Genomic DNA, 19021 nt, shown 5'->3' on the forward strand with positions numbered 1-19021 from the left:
ACTGTGGTGTTGGACAAGACTTTTGAGAGTCCCTTGGACTGCAAGGAGATCCAACCAGTCCATTCTGAAGGAGATCAGCCCTGGGATTTCTTTGGAAGGAATGATGCTAAAGCTGAAACTCCAGTACTTTGGCCACCTCATGCGAAGAGTTGACTCATTGGAAAAGACTCTGATGCTGGGAGGGATTGGGGGCAGGAGGAGAAGGGGACGACAGAGGATGAGATGGCTGGATGGCATCACTGACTCGATGGACATGAGTCTGAGTGAACTCCGGGAGTTGGTGATGGACAGGGAGGCCTGGCATGCTGCAATTCATGGGGTCGCAAAGAGTCAGACACAACTGAGCGACTGATCTGATCTGATCTGATCTGATGGGGCTGAACTGGGGGCCCCTGCCAAGGATTGAGATCCTGGGGTTGGAGCAGGGGTGGGGTTTCTTCCTTTCCAAGCAGTAAGAACTGGGGTTTGTTAAGGATGAAAAAAATATGGCAACAAAATCCAAAGGTTCAGCAACACTTAGGGTCCAGGAGTAAGGAGTTACATGGGGGTTGGGAATAAGAGGGGAACGTTCTGGGCAAACTCCAGGAGCATACTCCAGGAGTCCAATCCATTGAGCAGCTATGTGACAGTCTGGCTCAGAGTGTCCAAAGCAAAGACATGGATTCTGTGGAAAAGATGGCCTAGTCACACGTGAGAAGAGAGGACAGGAGCAGCTGGATAGAAGCCAAGGACAAATGCTAGGATTGCCTACAGAGGAGGAGCAAACGTCAGCTTTGCAGTGAGGTGGCAGGAAAAACACTGAGCTACCTAAGAGAAGTGCCAGGAAGCCAGCTAGGTTTGGAGATTCCGTAAAAAATCAGTGTTTATCCATGTAAGCTTGGCAAATGGCCTGCACCAGCACTGCTTAGGAAAACCTTTACACTGAAACTTCTGGGACTACTGGGATTCTGATTCCACAGAGCACTCTGCTGACTGACCAGGAATCCGACTTTGAGGTGTTAAGAGGGAGCTTGTGAACATGCTGTTTTAAATCACCCAGGCATGGTTGCAGAAGAGGGAGGGCATGAAGAAAGAGCAAGATGAGCAGTGGGTGAAGATGCCATTGTATGGTTGCTTTAGATGTGTGTCCAGGCCTCCTGTCAATCCTCATGTTTTCCTGAGATTCTCACCTTTGCTTTAACTTGGAGGACCTGCTTGTCTTTCTTTTCTGCTACTTATTTCTCCTGGTTCTGTCTTACTTGTGCCCACCCCACCATGACCTCAGTTAATAACCTGGGCCTCTCTGCTTAATAAGGCTGGGTGGCAAGTTTATATAGAAACAACTGGTCCTCATCACCCTAGACTCCTCTTCAAAGCAACTAGCTTCTATCAATTATCTTCAGAGGATGCCTGATAAACTCTTTAGGGGAAAATCTACAAGTTACCTGTACAGTTTGAGCACCAGAGAACAGGACAGGAAAGGCCTCTGGGTGCTTACATGGTGTTTGGGTTGTTCTGCATGGTCTTTCCCCCAGTGTTAGGTACGATTAGGGTGTTAATAATACTTGCTGATGGTCCCCTTTCCCTCTCTTCCTCTTTAAGATTCTATTCTGGAAGAATCTGTTCTAAATACCAGCAGTGTCTCCTAACAAATATATACTACATATTAATAATGTGTTGATAAAATCAAAGGAAATGATTCATATCATATTTCACAGGATCAAAGAGACACATATTTATTTTCTTAACAACCACAAATTGGTAGGAAAGCACTGTGTTATAGCCTCACTGAGAGTGTTTTTTCTCCCTTTAGTGGTATAGTCAATAGTTGATAGCTTCTCAGACTTTATGAACTATGTTACATAGAGACATGTCTTTCTATTAAATATTTGAATGATGATAAACATTTTGGTTGGGTAAGAGTAATGGGATATGGATATAACGATATTATAAAATAAGGGTGACTTATTTTATATGAAATAGAACAAAATAGAGGCAGTACAATTCAACAAGAAGCATGAAATTTGGCATTTGAATGCATGGGGTTTTGAGCCTCAGTTTTTCCATCTGTAAAATGAACACATGGAATCTACCTCAAAGTTTGGTTAGAAGTACATGAAGTGATTTTGATGGTTCTTCCAGTAGTCATGTATGGATGTGAGAGTTGGACTATAAAGAAAGCTGAGTGCTGAAGATTTGATGCTTTTGGACTGTGGTGTTGAAGACTCTTCTTTGTTTTATTTTTTATTTATTTTTTTACTTAAAAATTTTTTTTTGGAGGCTATTTACTTTACAATATTGTATTGGTTTTGTCATACATTGACATGAATCCGCCACAGGTGTACATGTGTTCCCCATCCTGAACCCTCCTCCCACCTCCCTCCCCATCCCATCCCTCTGGGTCATCCCAGTGCACCAGCCCCAAGCACCCTGTATCATGCATCAAACCTGGACTGGCGATCCATTTCACATATGATAATATACATGTTTCAATGCCATTCTCCCAAACCATCCCACCCTTGCCCTTTCCCACAGAGTCTGAAAGAATGTTCTATACATCTATGTCTCTTTTGCTGTCTTGCATACAGGGTTATCGTTACCATCTTTCTAAATTCCATATATATGTGTTAGTATACTGTATTGGTGTTTTTTCTTTCTGGCTTACTTAACTCTGTATAATAGGCTCCAGTTTCATTCACCTCATTAGAACTGATTAAAATGTATTATTTTTAATGGCTGAGTAATATTCCATTGTATATATGTACCACAGCTTTCTTTTCCATTCGTCTGCTGATGGACATCTAGGTTGCTTCCATGTCCTGGCTATTATAAACAGTGCTGCGACGAACACTGGGGTACATGTGTCTCTTTCAATTCTGGTTTCCTTGGTGTGTATGCCCAGCAGTGGGATTTCTGGGTATATGGCAGTTCTATTTGCAGTTTTTTTTAAGGAATTGGAGAAGACTCTTGAGAGTCCCTTGGACTGCAAGGAGATCCAACCAGTCCATCCTAAAAGAAATCAGTTCTGAATATTCATTGGAAGGACTGATGCTGAAGCTGAAACTCCAATACTTTGGCCAACTGATTTGAAGAACTGACTTATTTGAAAAGACCCTGATGCTGGGAAAGATTGAAGGTGGGAGGAGAAGGGAATGACAGAGGATGAGATGGTTAGATGGCATCACCAACTCGATGGACATGAGTTTGAGTAATCTCTGGGAGTTGGTAATAGACACGGAGCCCTGGCATGCTACAGTCCATGGGGTCACAAAAAGCTGGGGATGACTGAATTACTGAACTGAATAGAACTAATATGCCATAGAAATCATGGATAATTTCATTCAATTGCTAACATTAAATATATTTCACTGGATAGCTAATATAAAATATGAATTTCATTAAATAACCAATATCAATTATTAAACCTATTTCATTAAATAGGTAGCATTAGATATTAAATACATCAGTTCAGTTTTAGGGCTTCACTCCAGGCTTCCCTGTCCATCACTGACTTCTGGACCTTGCTCATGTCCATCAAGTTGGTGATCCCATCCAACCATCTCATCCTCTGTTGTCCCCTTCTTCTCCTGCCTTCGATCTTTCCTGGCATCAGGGTCTTTTCCAAGGAGTCAGTTCTTTGTATCAGGTGGCCAAACTACTGGAGCTTCAGTTTCAGCATCAGTCTTCCCAATGAATATTCAGGACTGATTTCCTTTAGGATGGACTGGTTGGATCTCCTTGCAGTCCAAGGGACTCTCAAGAGTCTTCTCCAACACCACAGTTCAAAAGTATCAATTCTTTGGCGCTCAGCTTTCTTTGTGGTCCAACCCTCACATCTATACATGACTACTAGAATATTTCATTAAATAGATAATATTAAGTGTAACCCTAAATCTACTCAGGAAGCAGTGCAGTCTTTTACATACTTCAGAAGACATTTCAGCTGGTTGCAGCATCATCTCTTGAGTTACCAAGAAAGAATCCTCTATGAATCCTACCACAGGTATTTAAGGCTCAGTAGACATGGTTGAGAAAGTTCTAAGTCTCTGACAGCTTCACAATTACTTTAGAAAATTAACCTCTCAGAATTAATAGGGAAATACGAGAGGCTTTTCCACTATAGTGATAGATAAGGCTAATGGGTATGCCCTCCACTCTCTACTATTATTTAACACTGTGTTGGGAGCACTGGTCCACACAAATAAATAAGAAGAATCACTAGGTAAGTGAGTAGGAGCAAAACTATCACTATTTCCAGATGAAATATATTTTTAAAACTCCAAAAAATTACAGAAAATTACCATAAACAACAATACAACAGTAAAATAGTAATTTGAGAAAATAATTCAACAGCTTTTATGTTTGCAAACAATAGTCTGAAGGAGTAATGGAAGAGAAAGAAAGACACCCACAAACTAGGCATAAACTTAAATATTCTAAATGTCTAAGAGGGACACTAAGTGCTCTTGCAAATACAAAAGGAGACTTGAATGAACTGGAAGAAAAGTCATGTTCTGAGCTGGGAACACAGCATTAGAAGAGATTTCCTTTGCAATTTCAATAAAAATACTATCAGTTTTTGCCTTCTGGTACTAGTTGCTTATATCAGTAAATCTGGAAAACCCAGCAGTGGCCACAGAAAAAGGTCTATCCTCATTCCAATTTTCAAGAAGGGCAGTACTGTACTAAAGAATGTTCAAACCACTGGATGACGGCATGCTAGTAAGCTTATACTCAATATCCTGCAGGCTAGGCTTCAGCATTACATGAACCAAAACTTCCAGATGTCCAAGATGGGTTTCAAAAAGAGGAACCAGAGATCAAATTGCCAACATTTGCTGGATCATAGAGAAAGCAAGGGAAATCCAGAAAAACATCTACCTTTGTTTCATTGACTATGCTAAAGCCTTTGACTGTGTGGATAATAACAAACTCTGGAAAACTCTTAAAGAGATGGGAATACCAGACCATCTTACCTGTCTCCTGAGAAACCTGTATGCAGGTCAAGAAGCAACTGTTAGAACCCTGTATGGAACAACTGACTGGTTCAGGATTGAGAAAGGAGTATGACAAAGCTGCTTATTGTCACCATGTTTATTTAACTTATACACAGAGCACATGATGAAAAATGCTGGGATGGATGAGTTATAAGCTGAAATCAAGATTGCCAAGAGAAATAACAATAACCTCAGTGATATGCAGATGATACTACTCTAATGACAGAAAATGAAGAGGAACTAAATAACTTCTTGATGAGGGTAAAGTATGAGGGTGAAAAAGTTGGCTTAAAACTAAATATTAAAAAAATAAGATCATGGCATCTGGTCCCATCACTTCATGGCAAATAGAAGGGGAAAGGTGGAAGCAGTGGCAGATTTCCTCTTCTTGGGCTCTAAAATCACTGTGACTGCAGTTATTGAATTAGAATACCATTGCTTCTTGGCAGGAATACTATGCAAAGCTAGACAGTGTGCCACTTTTCCAACAAAGGTCCATATAGCCAAGGCTATGGTCTTTCTAGTAGTCTTGTATGGATGTGAGAACTGGACCACAAAGAAGGCAAAGCACCAAAGAATTGATGCTTTCTAACTGTTGTGCTGGAGAAGACTCTTGAGAGTCCCTTGGACAGCAAGGAGATCAAACCAGTCAATCTTAAAGGAAATCAACACTGAATACTCATTGAGAGGACTGATGCTGAAGCTGAAGTTCCAATACTTTGGCCACCTGATGTGAAGAGATGACTCATTGGAAAAGACCCTGTTGCTGGGAAAGATTGAAGGCAGAAGGAGAAGAGGGTGACAGAGGATGAGATGGTTGGATGGCATCACTGATTCAAATGGGACATGAACTTGGGCTATTTTCAGAATAACACATCTCTGGGAGATGGTGAGGGACAGAGAGGCCTGGCATGCTGCAGTCCCTGGGGTCATGAAGAGTCGGACATGACTAGGTGACTGAACAACTAGTTGCTTACAAATGCAATGAAAGAACTGACTGGAAAGAGTAACAAGAAAATACTCAAGAAAATCCTTAAAAGACAAAGAATACAGAAGTGAGAAAACCTAGGTCTATCAGGTATTAAAATACGCTATACAACAATTACTTATAAGGGAAGAGAGTAAAAACTAGAAGAAACAGAATAGGAGCTAAGCTTTTCTGAATATATTTTGTAGTTTTGACTTTAGAATCATGTAAGCATTTTATATAATTATAAAACTAATTTTGTTGAAAATTAAATTCTAAAAGCTGAAAGCAAAATTAAACAAAGGAACACAACAGTTCCATGGGTTAGAGCTTCAACCATGGAGAGGAATTCTCTCTAGACTTTAAAGTATGATTGAGCATTCATAAGGAGATACGTATCTTACAGAAAAAAAATTCAAACTCTTGAATTTAAAAAATTGATACCAGAAAGCAAGGAAACTATTATTTAAAATATATTTAATTGGAGGATAATTGCTTTCAATGTTGTGTTGGTTTCTGTCATATATCAACATGAATCAGCCATAGGTATACATATGTCCCCTCCCTCCTGAACCTCCCTCCCACCCCAATCCCATCCAAACTACTAAGCTTACATCAAAAGAACTCAAGAGAGAATTTGAAGGGGTTTTAACTCATGAAACATGGAACGATATAAGATTTCAAAGGAATAATATTAACTGAAATAGATTGAAACACTAGAATACATTAAAAAATCATGAATTCTTGATAATGTGAGGGATCCCATTAGTCACCAATGAAGGATGCTAGAGTAGAAATGTGTTATTCTGAAAATAGTTTTTAAAAAAGAAAGAATAAAGCATTTTCCTGTCTTTCTTATACAAATCACACCCCAGGGAACCAAACAGTTCTTAAACTGTTAAACAGACAGTTTTTCTGTAAAGAACTCTAAATAATAAAGAGGAATAACAGAATTAGAAAACTACCATTTTGGAAATTCTAATGAAATCATGTATGTAGGCAATATGCCTCAGTGACTGTTAAGATCATAAAAGAGCACCATCCTTTGTAAAACATTCTTGCTACAAAACAACCCCTGAATCTGATCAAACCCAGCTAGCTATTTAGAGGGTACACAGAGAAAAAAACAGGCTGGTTTCTTCAGTAAGTAAGTTGCAAGGATAAAAAAGAGTGAGAGAGACTGAAAGAGACTGGAGATATTTCAGTCAAATGTAATGCTTGGACCTTGTTCACATTTCAATGAACAAACCCCAAATTCAGCATTCGTGCCGTGAGAACCTCATGGACAGTATGAAAATGCAAAAAGATATGACACTGCAAGATGAGCCCCTCAGGTTGGTAGGTGACCAATATGCTACTGGGGAAGAGCAGAAAAATAACTCCAGAAAGAATGCAGAAGCTGAGCCAAAGCAGAAATGATACCCCAGTTGAGGATGTGTCTAGTGGTAAAAGTAAATTTCAAAGCTGTAAAGAACAATATTGCATAGGAACCTGGAATGTTAGGTCCATGAATCAAGGTAAACTGAACTTGGTCAAACAGGAGATGACAAGAGCGAACATCAACATTTTAGGAATCAGTGAATTAAAATGGACATGAATGGGTGAATTTAATTCAGATGACCATTATGTCTACTACCGTGGGTGAGAATCCTTTGGAAGAAATGGAGTAGCCCTCATAGTCAACAAAAGAGTCCAAAAATGCACTAATTTGGTGCAATCTCAAAAGCAACACAATGATCTTGGTTTATTTCCAAGCAAAACATTCAACATCACAGTAATCCAAGTCTATGCCCCAACCACTAGTGCCAAGGAAGCTAAAGCTGAATGGTTCTATGATGACCTGAAAGACTTTCTAGAACTAACACCAATAGAAGATGTCTTTTTCATCACGGGGAACTGGAATGCAAAAGTAGGAAGTCAAGAGAATAATGGAATAATGGGCAAGTTTGGCCTTGGAGTACAAAATGAAGTGGGTCAAAGACTAACAGAGTTTTGCCAATAGAATGCACTGGTCATAGCAAAGACCCTCTTCCAACAACACAAGAGACAACTCTACACAGGAACATCACTAGACGGTTAATACCAAATCAGATTGATTATATTCTTTGCAGCCGAAGATGGAGAAGCTCTATACAGTTTGCAAAAACAAGACCTGGAGTTGACTGTGGCTCAGATCATGAGCCCCTTATTGCAAAATTCAGACATAACTTGAAGAAAGTAGGGAAAACCACTAAGTCATTCTGGTGTGACCTAAACCAAACGCCTTATAGAGTAAAAGTGACAAATAGATTCAAGGGATTAGCTCTGATAGATAGAGTGCCTGAAGAACTATGGACAGAGGTTTGTATAGGAGGCAGTGACCAAAACCATCCCCAAGAAAAAGAAATGCAAAAAGGCAAAGTGGTTGTCTGAGGAGGCCTTACAAATAGCTGACAAAAGAAGACAAGCAAAAGGCCAAGAAAAAAAGGAAAGATATACCCAACTGAATGCAGAGTTCCAGAAAACAGCAAGGAGAGATAAGGCCTTCTTAAGTGAACAGTGCAAAGAAATAGAGAAAACAATAGGATGGGAAAGACTATAGATCTCTTCAAGAAAATTGGAGATACCAAGGGAACATTTCATGCAGAGATGGGCACAATAAAGGACAGAAATGGTAAGGACCTAACAGAAGCAGAAGAGATTAAGAAGAGGTGGCAAGAATACACAGACAAACTGTACAAGAAAGTTCTTAATGGCCCAGATAACCACGATCGTTTGGCCACTCACCTAGAGCCAGACATCCTGTAGCGTGAAGTCAAGTGGTCTTAGGAAGCATTATTATGCACAAAGATAGTGGAGGTGATGGAATTCCAACTGAGCTTTGGTATTTCAAATACCAAAAAATGATGCTGTTAGAGTGCTGCCCTCAATGGAAAACTCAGCAGTGGCCACAGGACTGAAAAAGGTCAGTTTTCATTCCAGTCCCAAAGAAGGGCAATGCCAAAGGAGGTTCAAACTACTACACAACTGCACTCATTTAACATTCTATCAAGGTAATGCTCAAAATCCTTCATGCCAGGCTTCAACAGTACATGAACTGAGAACTTTCAGTTGTACAAGCTGGGTTTAGAAAAGGCAGAGGAACCAGAGATCAAATTGCCAACATCTGTTCAGTCATATATAAAGGAAGAGAATTCCAGAAAAAAATGTACTTCTGCTTTATTGACTATGCAAATGTATTTGATTATGTGGATTACAACAAACTGGAAAATTCTTAAAGAGATGGGAATGCCCGACCACCTTACCTGTCTCCTGAGAAACCTGTATGCAGGACAGGAAGCTACAGTTAGAACTCGACATGGAACAACAGATTGGCTCAAAATTGGGAAAGGAGTATATCAAGGCTGTTGTCACCCTGCTTATTTAACTTCTTTGTAGATTACTTCATGTGAAATGCTGGGCTGAATGAGTCACAAGCTGGAATCAACATTGCCAGGAGAAATATCAATAACCTCAGATACACAGTTGACACAACCTTTATGACAGAAAACGAAGAGGAAATAAAGAACCTCTTGATGAAAGTGAAAGAAGAGAGTGAAAAAAACTGGCTAAAACTCAACATTCAGAAAACTAAGATCATGGTATTCAGCCCCACCAATTCATGGCAAATAGGGAAACAATGGAAACAGTGACAGACTTTATTATCTTGGACTCTAAAATCACTGCAGATGGTGACTGCAGCAATGAAATTAAAGATACTTGCACCTTGGAAGAAAAGCTATGACATACCTAGACAGTGTATTAAAAAGCAGAGGCATCACTTTGCTGCCAAATTTCTGTATAGTCAGAGCTATGGCTTTTCCAGTAGTCATGTATGGATGTGAGAGTTGGACCATAAGGAAGGCTGAGCACTAAAGAATTGATGCCTTCAAACTGTGGTGCTGGGGAAGTCTCTTGAGAGTCCCTTGGACTGCAAGGAGATCAAACCAGTCAATCCTAAAGGAAATCAACACTGAATATACATTGGAAAGATTGATGCTGAAGCTCCAATACTTTGGCCACCTGATGTAAAGAGCCAACTCATTGGAAAGACCCTGATGCTGGGAAAGATTGAGGGTGAGAGGAATATCATTGAGTAACAATGTTGTAATAGTTTCAGGTGGACAGCAAAGGGACTTAGCTATACATATACATGTATCCAATCTCTCTCAAACTTCCCTCCTATCCAGCCTGCCACATAACATTGATCAGAATTCCTGGTGCTATACAGTAGGTCATTGTTGGTTATCTATTTTAAATATAATAGTGTGTACATGTCCATGTACACGTCCATTCCAAACTCCCTAACTATCCCTACCCTCTATTCTTCCCACCTGGCAACCATAAATTCGTTCTCTAAGTCTATGAGCCTTTCTGTTTTGTAAATAAGTTCATTTGTATAATTTCTTATTAGATTCTGCATAAAAGAGGTGTCATACAATATTTCTCCTTCTCTGTCTCACTTACTTCACTCAGCATGATAATCTCCAGGCATTTCCGTTTGCTACAGATGGCATTATTTCATTTTTTTTTTCAGGTTGAGTAGTATTCCATTGTATATATGTAACACATCTTTTTTATCATTCCTCTGTTGATGGACATTAAGTTTGCATCCATGTCTTGGTTATTGTAAACAGGTAACTGACTACTTTTATGGATGTTTAAAAATTTTCATAATAAATAAATAAATAATCAATTTCTGAAAAATACTTATTTGTTTAAAAATTTTTCCCCACAAAGGAGGAATAGGAAAAATAAAACAAAAGAAAGCGCTGGTTTTACTTCAACTTGGTGTTACTGTGACCCTGAATAAATGAGAGCTAAAGATATTAAGTCTCATTTGGGACCAAGATCTCATTGTTAGAATTTTGCTAAGACTGAGACTATAAATGGACAGAGGGCTTAAAACTTTTTTAATTTAAAAGTTTGCTTTCTATTTTTTTTTTTTTTAATTTTGTGGTGGCAAGGAGGTGCTGCCTTCCAATATGGCATATGGCACCATTTTATATTAGGGAAAGCTAAAGTGGAACAGCACTATGAGAATTTCACAATGGCATTTGTGACAAAATAATGAATACAAATAAAGAACAATATAGGAAGTCTCTCCTGCCTCTCAAAAAAGCTGCAGGTGAGTGATGATATTGGGTTTGTCACCTAGGGAGCTCAGCACACCTGGGTATCCCCTCTAGCCCAATCAGGTGCTGTCAACCTTGTAGCACTCCCTGTTCTCCATCCATTCCCTCTAGAAACAGCTTCTGTGTGTACCCTGTGCCAAGCACTGGGCTGGATGCATGCATATGCACAGAAAGAAACATGGTTCTCACCCTGCAGGAGCAAACCAGGAAGAATGAGTCACATGCTCAGGAAAGAGAGATGGAAACAGAAATGTTTTAAACAAGTAGAGAGGTGTCTCCCTGAGGTAGGTGCAGAGAACTGGAGGGCACCCATGGAAGCTAAAGACATCAGGGAAGGTTTCTGGAAGTGGAGGGATTTTGAAGAGATCTGAAGGAAAGTAGCAGATGATGATAATCCAAGAAAAGTAGAAGAGTGAGGAGCAGGGAGGGGCATGTGCCAAGTCCTGAAGGCTTGGGGAAGGCAGGGTGGGCATGAGTGCTGGGCAGAGAAAAGATTGTAGAGGGGAGACTGAATGGTAGAAAGTGGTGGGGGCACTGAGTTGAGGAAGGGCTCTAACGAAGGGGCAAATGTCTGTGCCAGGGTTCTCAGTGTGGTCTAGGACCAGCAACATTAGCATCACCCAGGAAGTTGGAGAGTGCAAATTCTCAGGCTCAACCCAGACCTGATTAATCAGAAACCCTGTGGGTAATGCCCAATAATCTGTCTTAACCAGCCTTGTAGGAGATTCTCTAAATGATTTTACCCTCCACGGGACATTTAGTAATGTCTGAATATACTCTGGGCTGTATGACTGATGGGGGTAAAGTACTACTACTAGTATTTTGTAGCCTGGATGCTGCCAAACATCCTACAATGCACAGGACAACCCCTTCCCCTGCCCTGCCCCCTGCCAAAAAATCCAAATGTCAGTGGTACAGCTGTTGAGAAATCCCGATCCTCTCTTTCTCTGTCTGTGCCTTCCTTCCTTCCTTCTTGTCTCTCTTTTATTCCCACTTGTCCTCTACAGACAGACAGCAGAGCACTCAAAAAACCACAAAGTTCTCCTTTTCCACATATTTGTTATTTACTCAGTTACAGATAACCATCTCCTTTTATTGAATTAGCAATGCCCCAGGACTAAGTTGACCTGTGGTTAATATGGGCATTATCTTATTTTTGTCCCAAAGGGTCCATTTCTCTTCCTGGGAGTGGGATGGGATTGCTCAGAGTATAGGTGATAGTCCCCACCTCAGACCTGAAGCTATAGGTCTTGGCCACCCTGCACATGAGCTTATACCTGAGGCCCAAATAACCAGGAGTCTTGGTTTTGGCATGAAAGACAGTTGCAGTGAAAGTGGAGGCTTCCACAAGAGATATCAGGGATAATTCTGAACTCTTCATCCAGACCACAGAAGTAAGCATGTCCATAGATAGTACAAAGTCCAAACAATGTTTTTAAGCAAAGATGTAAAGTCACATGAAGACTCTGAGAGTAACCAACAGATAGAATTCTGATCTGAAGGATAACATTGACAAATCCAATAATTATATCCACTAGAAGACGTTTACAGGGCAAAAAGAGTAAGGAAAGTGTAAAGTTACAAATATAAGCATTGGCAGTGACCATCCAACACTTTCCAGGGGAGCTGGTGCCCCCAATATGAATGTTTAGTCTGCTTATTATTATTCCACTGTGGTGGTAGGTGTACCAGGCTTTTAAAGTCTGAAGCCATTAACCATTTCCACTATCCAGCTTCTTTGGCTCTGTTTTCAGGCTCTCACACAACCCTCTAATAATGGTCTTCCCCATAGTTAACCCAGGTCATCCAGGTCATGGAGAAAATGACCTGGTAAAGTTGATAACGAATGTTGAGTTTGCTTGAGCGCCATGTTTTTCACTAAACAGGAACTAACTTATCTGTTGGTTTATGGCTCTGGCCTCTATTGAATCTACTTAGTCATCCTGATTGATAGAATAACTTCTGGGACACTGACAACATGGAGCTTCTGGACTTCCAAGGTAGCGTGAGAGCCAGACCAAGGACCATAAGGAACACCTCTGGGAATCTGGTTCTGGCACTAGCCTGTTGTCCTCTTTGGTCATCCTGATTGTCATAATGCATCTTGTCTTCCAACTTCTACATTCCCATGATACTCAAAAAACATGTGTGGTAGATTGAAAAAAGTGGCCATCATATTCTGCAGCTCCTTCCACCAAGAAGTAGAGTCTATGTCTTATTTCTTCATCCCTGAATCTGAGATGGCCATGTGACTGGCCAGTAGAACACAGAGGAAGTGACCTCATGTGAGTCCGAGACTGGGGCTCAAGACATGTGCATCTTCTGTCCTGGATCCTTTGGACCCTAAAGTTGTTGAGTGTATCAGTCCAAACTAACTTGTTGAATGATGAGAAACAAATGTCCCTACCACCTTGGTCATTCCAGAGGATAGCCAGACAAACCCCAGGAAGAGAGGTACTCTGCTTGGTACAGCTGACTGCATGTACATGAGGAAGTCCACCCAAGACCAAGAGAAGACCCTCTTGTGGCATGGTGTATGTCACATGTCCAACTCTTTGGACATCATGTCCAACTCTTTGTCACGCTATAGACCGTAGCCCACCAGACTCCTCTGTCCATGGGATTTTCTAGGCAAGAAATATTGGAGTGGGTTGCCATTGCCTTTCTCCAGAAGATCCTCTTAGATGAACTCAGCTTGCCAAGGCACAAAATCATAAGCTAAATAAATGGTTATAGTTTTAAATATTAAATTTTGGAGTGGTATTTCATGCAGTAGATAACTGACAACAACAGTATTTGTGTTTATAATAACTCCAAATTAGTCCTTGAACTTATTGCCACATTTCTCTCTGAGAAGCCATGGGATTTGCTTCTCAACCTAACACAACTGGGATTTATCTCTTATTATCTCAGGAGCCTCAAAGGCTCTAGCAGAAGGAAACCCCTTGTTTTTTTTCATCAAGATGCTAAGAGATCTAGGTAAAAGCTACAGAAAATTTTGAGCCTGCCAACATTCGCTTGAGGAGAAACAGGAGGATTAAATATGTAAAACTGCATTTCTTAGACATAGACAGATTCTGACCTTCAGCCGGCGGTCAGGATCTCCACTGCATAGAGAGTTTACAGATACTTTGAATGATTTCCAGGCTGGGCTTAAGTTATTCATCACAACCTGAGGAAAAAAGAAAGGAGTGGTGGGTGGGAGAGGAAATGCTTGACATTTTCATTTTCAACATAAAAACTACTTGAGAAGCATCGAAAGCTAGAGAAGCTTATGAAACGGACAGTTGTCTGCAACAGGTGCCTTAATGAAAACTTGCAGTAGTAAACCTTTGAAAGGTGCTCACTAAGTGAACATTATGGGCAGAACTCCTGTGATCACTAGCCTGGGTGTTGTTTTATGAATAATAACAATAATATTATACAGTATGTGGGTGTTGGAGATGACCCTTTCTATGTCAAAAGAGGGTAGGATTAAGGAGATGGGCTGCCTCTGCCTCTGATAAAGGATCCCCTGTTCTGTAGGTCATTGCTATGGCATCAATTCCCTTCTATTGAGGTTAGCATACATAAAGTCTACAGGTGGGAAATTCTATTGCTGCAGTTGAGTGGTCTTTGGTGACCCGTGACCTTGGTTAGATCAAACTGCAAGTCAGAAGAAAAATCCTAGGAGTGCTTGGAAGGCATGAAGGCAGATCTTCAGAATTTCAGGATCACAAACTAAGACTATAATGGAGTGTAATTCTTTTAAAAGCAGTTTACCAATCATGAACTTGGTTAAATTCTGCCTGAGGGTCCATTTGAGTCAAGTCTTATTCTGCCATCAAATGATTCAAATAATTCAATTTGGTTTAGAATGTGTGAGTATTTGCTCATATCTAGGATTGTACTGTATGCGCTGGGGCTGGGTCCCAAAGTGTGATTCTTGGAACTGCAGGAACTTTTTAAGTACAAATTCCTAGATTCCAACCAGATATACTGACAGAAACTCCCTAGGTGGGTCATTAGGTGATCCTGATGCATGATATTTGAGAACCACTGTTCCAGCGGACATACAAATGAAGTTAAATGGAATTCTGTCATATTGATTTCCTTCATAAGAAGTTTTTAGTTAGCAGAAATCTTAGTATTGTAAAAAAATTAATTCTCTATCCAACATAATTATTTTATAAGTGATTCCCTCTTCTTCTGAATTCCTTAATATAATGATGAATTATTGAGTATACTGTAGGCTCATTATTAAATTTCCTGTAGTGCATTAAAGAGTAGAAAAATAATGTTCCTGTGTGACTTTGCTTTTTGTTCTCATTCCTTGAATGATCAAAGTGATAGTGAGAAGAAAAGTTAGATAAAATTATTTTGGTTAAATCTCTCACCTTTATGGAAATATTAAGAGTGAAGATGTTTCACTACAACAGTTATGTAAAACTCAATAACAAATCAAAATTTCTACTAGAAATTTAAATCTGTATGTGTGTGTGCACACATGTGCTTACCCAGGGAGAATAGTATTGCCTGGTTATTTTATATCTATTGAGTAAGAAAGAGGAAAAAGCAATGTTATGTTGATCGATTCATTGGAAAACTTTACAATCACATTTCTTGTGAGACTCCAGGAGCCCCTCACAATGGGGTATGGGGAAGTGTTAGAGACTCTGGGAACAGGGGAATTTACCAGCATTAAAACTGAAAGGAGGGATGCCGTCAGGAGAGAAGTCTAATATGATGCCACCCCTCTTCCTTCTCCCTGTACATTCAAGTCCCCGTGCACTGGTTGGGCAAAGGCATGAATGGGTACCACTTCTGATTCTCTCCAACATTCAGTTACTTCTTCTGAAAGAACTTCGTTCCATCAAAGGAATCTTTCTATGGGGAAAAAGTTCTACTTGGTGGTGGTGATGAGGTGCCACTCAGGGTAACCATCCAAGTTGCATTTGAAACTATTTCCTAGGGAATAGTTTGTGACTGTCCAAAGAGTCATACTGTGCTATTACAGGGAGTGGACATACTATGTATATCCAGCTCCATTCATGTATTCATTCTTTTATTAAATGCTAACCATGTACCAAATGACATTCACAGACTAGCCTGTCCAAGATTATTCAGTTTTTGCTTACCTTAAATATGACATGAAATGTTCCCCTAATGCTACGTGCAACTCTACCACTTCAGGAAAAAGGAACTGGATTTCCAGTGTGAGGTGTGGGAACACAGAACCTGCTATACTCCTGTAGGAGACATGACAGTTCCTTCTTCCTTTACGCTATGCTGCAAGCACAACAGTTCTCTCAGCTCTGAGCCATTCCTCCTTATCAATGCACTTCTCACCCCAACAAGTCTCTCTCTTGAACAAACTTATACAGAAAATAAAATACAAAGTGGAGTCTAGGGTTGGTTGTTAAGTGGGTGTGTGGTCACGGGTAGTGGTGGGTGGGATACTGAAGGATGAGGTTCACAGACATGTGGAGAGAAGGTGGGAGTATGAGAGGGAGAGGCAGCCAGATCAAGTACCTGCTGACACAGGGCAGCTGTTCATATGCAGACCTGACATCAGTACTGTGTGTGGACTTCCCTGGGGAGGCTGATTGGCTTCTCAAATTACAGCAAAGCTCAGGGTCAAACACAAACAGTTCAAACCTTAGCTCTACCTCTTGCTCACTGTGAGAACTGGAAGGTGAATTAACCTCCTCAAAGTTCAGCTTATTCGTCTGTAATATGGGGTAATAATAACCATGTCAAGGCATAGTTGTGAGAAGTAAATAAAATGGTGTATGTAAAATCACTCAGTAGATTGCTTGGCACCTCGTCACGCTCACCAAATGTTGACTAGGATTCATATTTTTATTATTAATAAGTTGCTGGCTTTCTGTATTAAAGGTCAATAGTGGAGAATATGTGTGAGAAAGGGTCTCCTCTTATAACACCCACATTCAGAATAAAGAGAGGACTGGGAAGACCCCAGGTCTTGGGGGAGACCTACAGACATTAAGAAGGTAAAGTCAGTGTATCATGTTAAGGAAACGAGATGGCAAAACTGAAGATGGCACTTCTCACCTCAGTTCGGTGCACAAGCTGCTGAGTTGCATCATCATTCATTCGAAAAATTTCCAGAAATGGGTCAGATTTACTGAAGAAATCCTAAAATAGATAAGCAAAAATGAGTTTTTTTCTCTCCCCCTTGCACAAACACATTTGCTACAGCCCTGGATAAAATACCCCTGAATTTGACCCTTCCTTGCTTTAGTCTTCATCACCTTTGGCTAGAAGGAGCTGTATCTCAACCCCCAAGTTCTTTGAGAAGACAGGACTTGGTTGATTGAAGTCCCAAGCAGTCTTCAAAGATCAGTTCAAATGCCGGGTCTCTAAGAAGCAGTGTATCTGCTGTCTTAAACAGGTTCATCCTAGTTATTGTAAAGCCTGTGTCTGATGTGTGAAATGGAGTATTTCCACCATAGTAAATACGGATGTCACAGTCATCAGCTATTCTGAGCCTCCAAATTTAATTTCTGGGCCCAGAGGGCACCGAGGAAGAGCAATGCCTCCAACTGGCAGCCATTAAGCTGCTGCCACAAGTTGCCCCCACTCCCTATGGTGAATGAGGAACTAAGGATGTGAAAAATCAGGTTGCAGGGTGCTGGCCCCAATAGCTGAGATGCATATTAAAGTAATGATTTCAGTTAAGTCCAGATTCTTGCATCTTCCTATACATAGAAAAGCACTAAATTTCTTAACTCAAAATATGTAAAGAAATATTTCCTTAATAAATTATAAGGAAATAATTTTCCTTAATTAACAATAATCTTCTTTGTTCAGACTACCTGCCCCTTGTTGCAAACTTCTTTAAACCTGACTCCCCATCCTGCCTGCCTCCGTGAAACAGATGGATAGACCCTCCAACTCTCAGGGTCATGTGAGATGCTGTCTCCCAGGCTTGAAAACCTAAAAATTCCCACAAAATAAAACATAACTCTCAACTTTTAGGTTTTGACTATTTTTTAAGTTGACAATGACTACAGATACTGTGGGCCTGTTATTATCTGTTCTGCCTTTGGTTATGCTTGTTAATTTTTATTACATACTAGACAGTTCAGTTCAGCCACTCAGTCGTGTCTGACTCTTTGTGATCCCACGGGCTGCAGCACACCAGGCTTCTCTTTCCATCACCAACTCCCAGAGATTACTCAAACTCATGTCCATCGAGTTGGTGATGCCATCCAAACATCTCACCCTCTTTCGTCCCCTTCTCCTGCCTTCAATCTTTCCCAGCATCAAGATCTTTTCCAAGGAGTAAGTTCTTTGCATCAGGTGGCCAAAGGATTGGAGATTCAGCTTCAAGATCAGTCCTTCCAATGAACATTCAGGGCTGATTTCCTTTAGGGTTGAGTAGTTGGATCTCCTTGCAGTCCAAGGGACTCTTAAGAGTCTTCTCCAACACTACAGTTCAAAAGCATCAATTCTTCAGTGCTGAACTTTCTTTATAGTCCAACTCTCACATCCATACATGACTACTGGAAAACCCATACCTTTGATTATATGGACATTTGTTGGCAAAGTAATGTCTCTGCTTTTGAATATGCTATCTAGGTTGGTCATAGCTTTTCTTCCAAGGAGCAAGTATCTTTTAATTTCATGGCTGCAATCACCATCTGCAGTGATTTTGGAGCCCCCAAAAATAAAGTCTCTCACTTTTCCATTGTTTCCCCATCTATTTGCATGAAGTGATAGGACCAGATGCCATGATCTTAGTTTTTTGAATGTTGAGTTTTAAGCCAGCTTTTTTACTCTCCTCTTTCACTTTCATCAAGAGGCTCTTTAGTTCTTCTTTGCTTTCTGCCATAAGGGTGGTATCATCTGCTTATCTGAGATTATTGATATTTCTCCCAGAAATCTTGATTCCAGCTTGTGCTTCATCCAGCCCAGCATTT

General features: G+C 40.4%; 1 protein-coding gene across 1 annotated transcript in view; it reads right to left on the bottom strand.

The window, feature by feature from the left end:
* Positions 1–19021, bottom strand: part of CPNE4 (copine IV) — a 525574-nt gene that overhangs the window by 148090 nt on the left and 358463 nt on the right. The window contains exons 5-6 of the mRNA XM_010834976.1: positions 17151–17234; positions 14179–14268 (exon numbers count right to left, since the gene is read on the bottom strand). Coding sequence (XP_010833278.1) covers positions 14179–14268; positions 17151–17234 — 174 coding nt within the window. The remainder of the gene's footprint in view (positions 1–14178; positions 14269–17150; positions 17235–19021) is intronic.

Source organism: Bison bison, unplaced genomic scaffold, assembly GCF_000754665.1.
Source record: "Bison bison bison isolate TAMUID 2011002044 unplaced genomic scaffold, Bison_UMD1.0 scf7180017864037, whole genome shotgun sequence".
Taxonomy (NCBI): domain Eukaryota; kingdom Metazoa; phylum Chordata; class Mammalia; order Artiodactyla; family Bovidae; genus Bison; species Bison bison.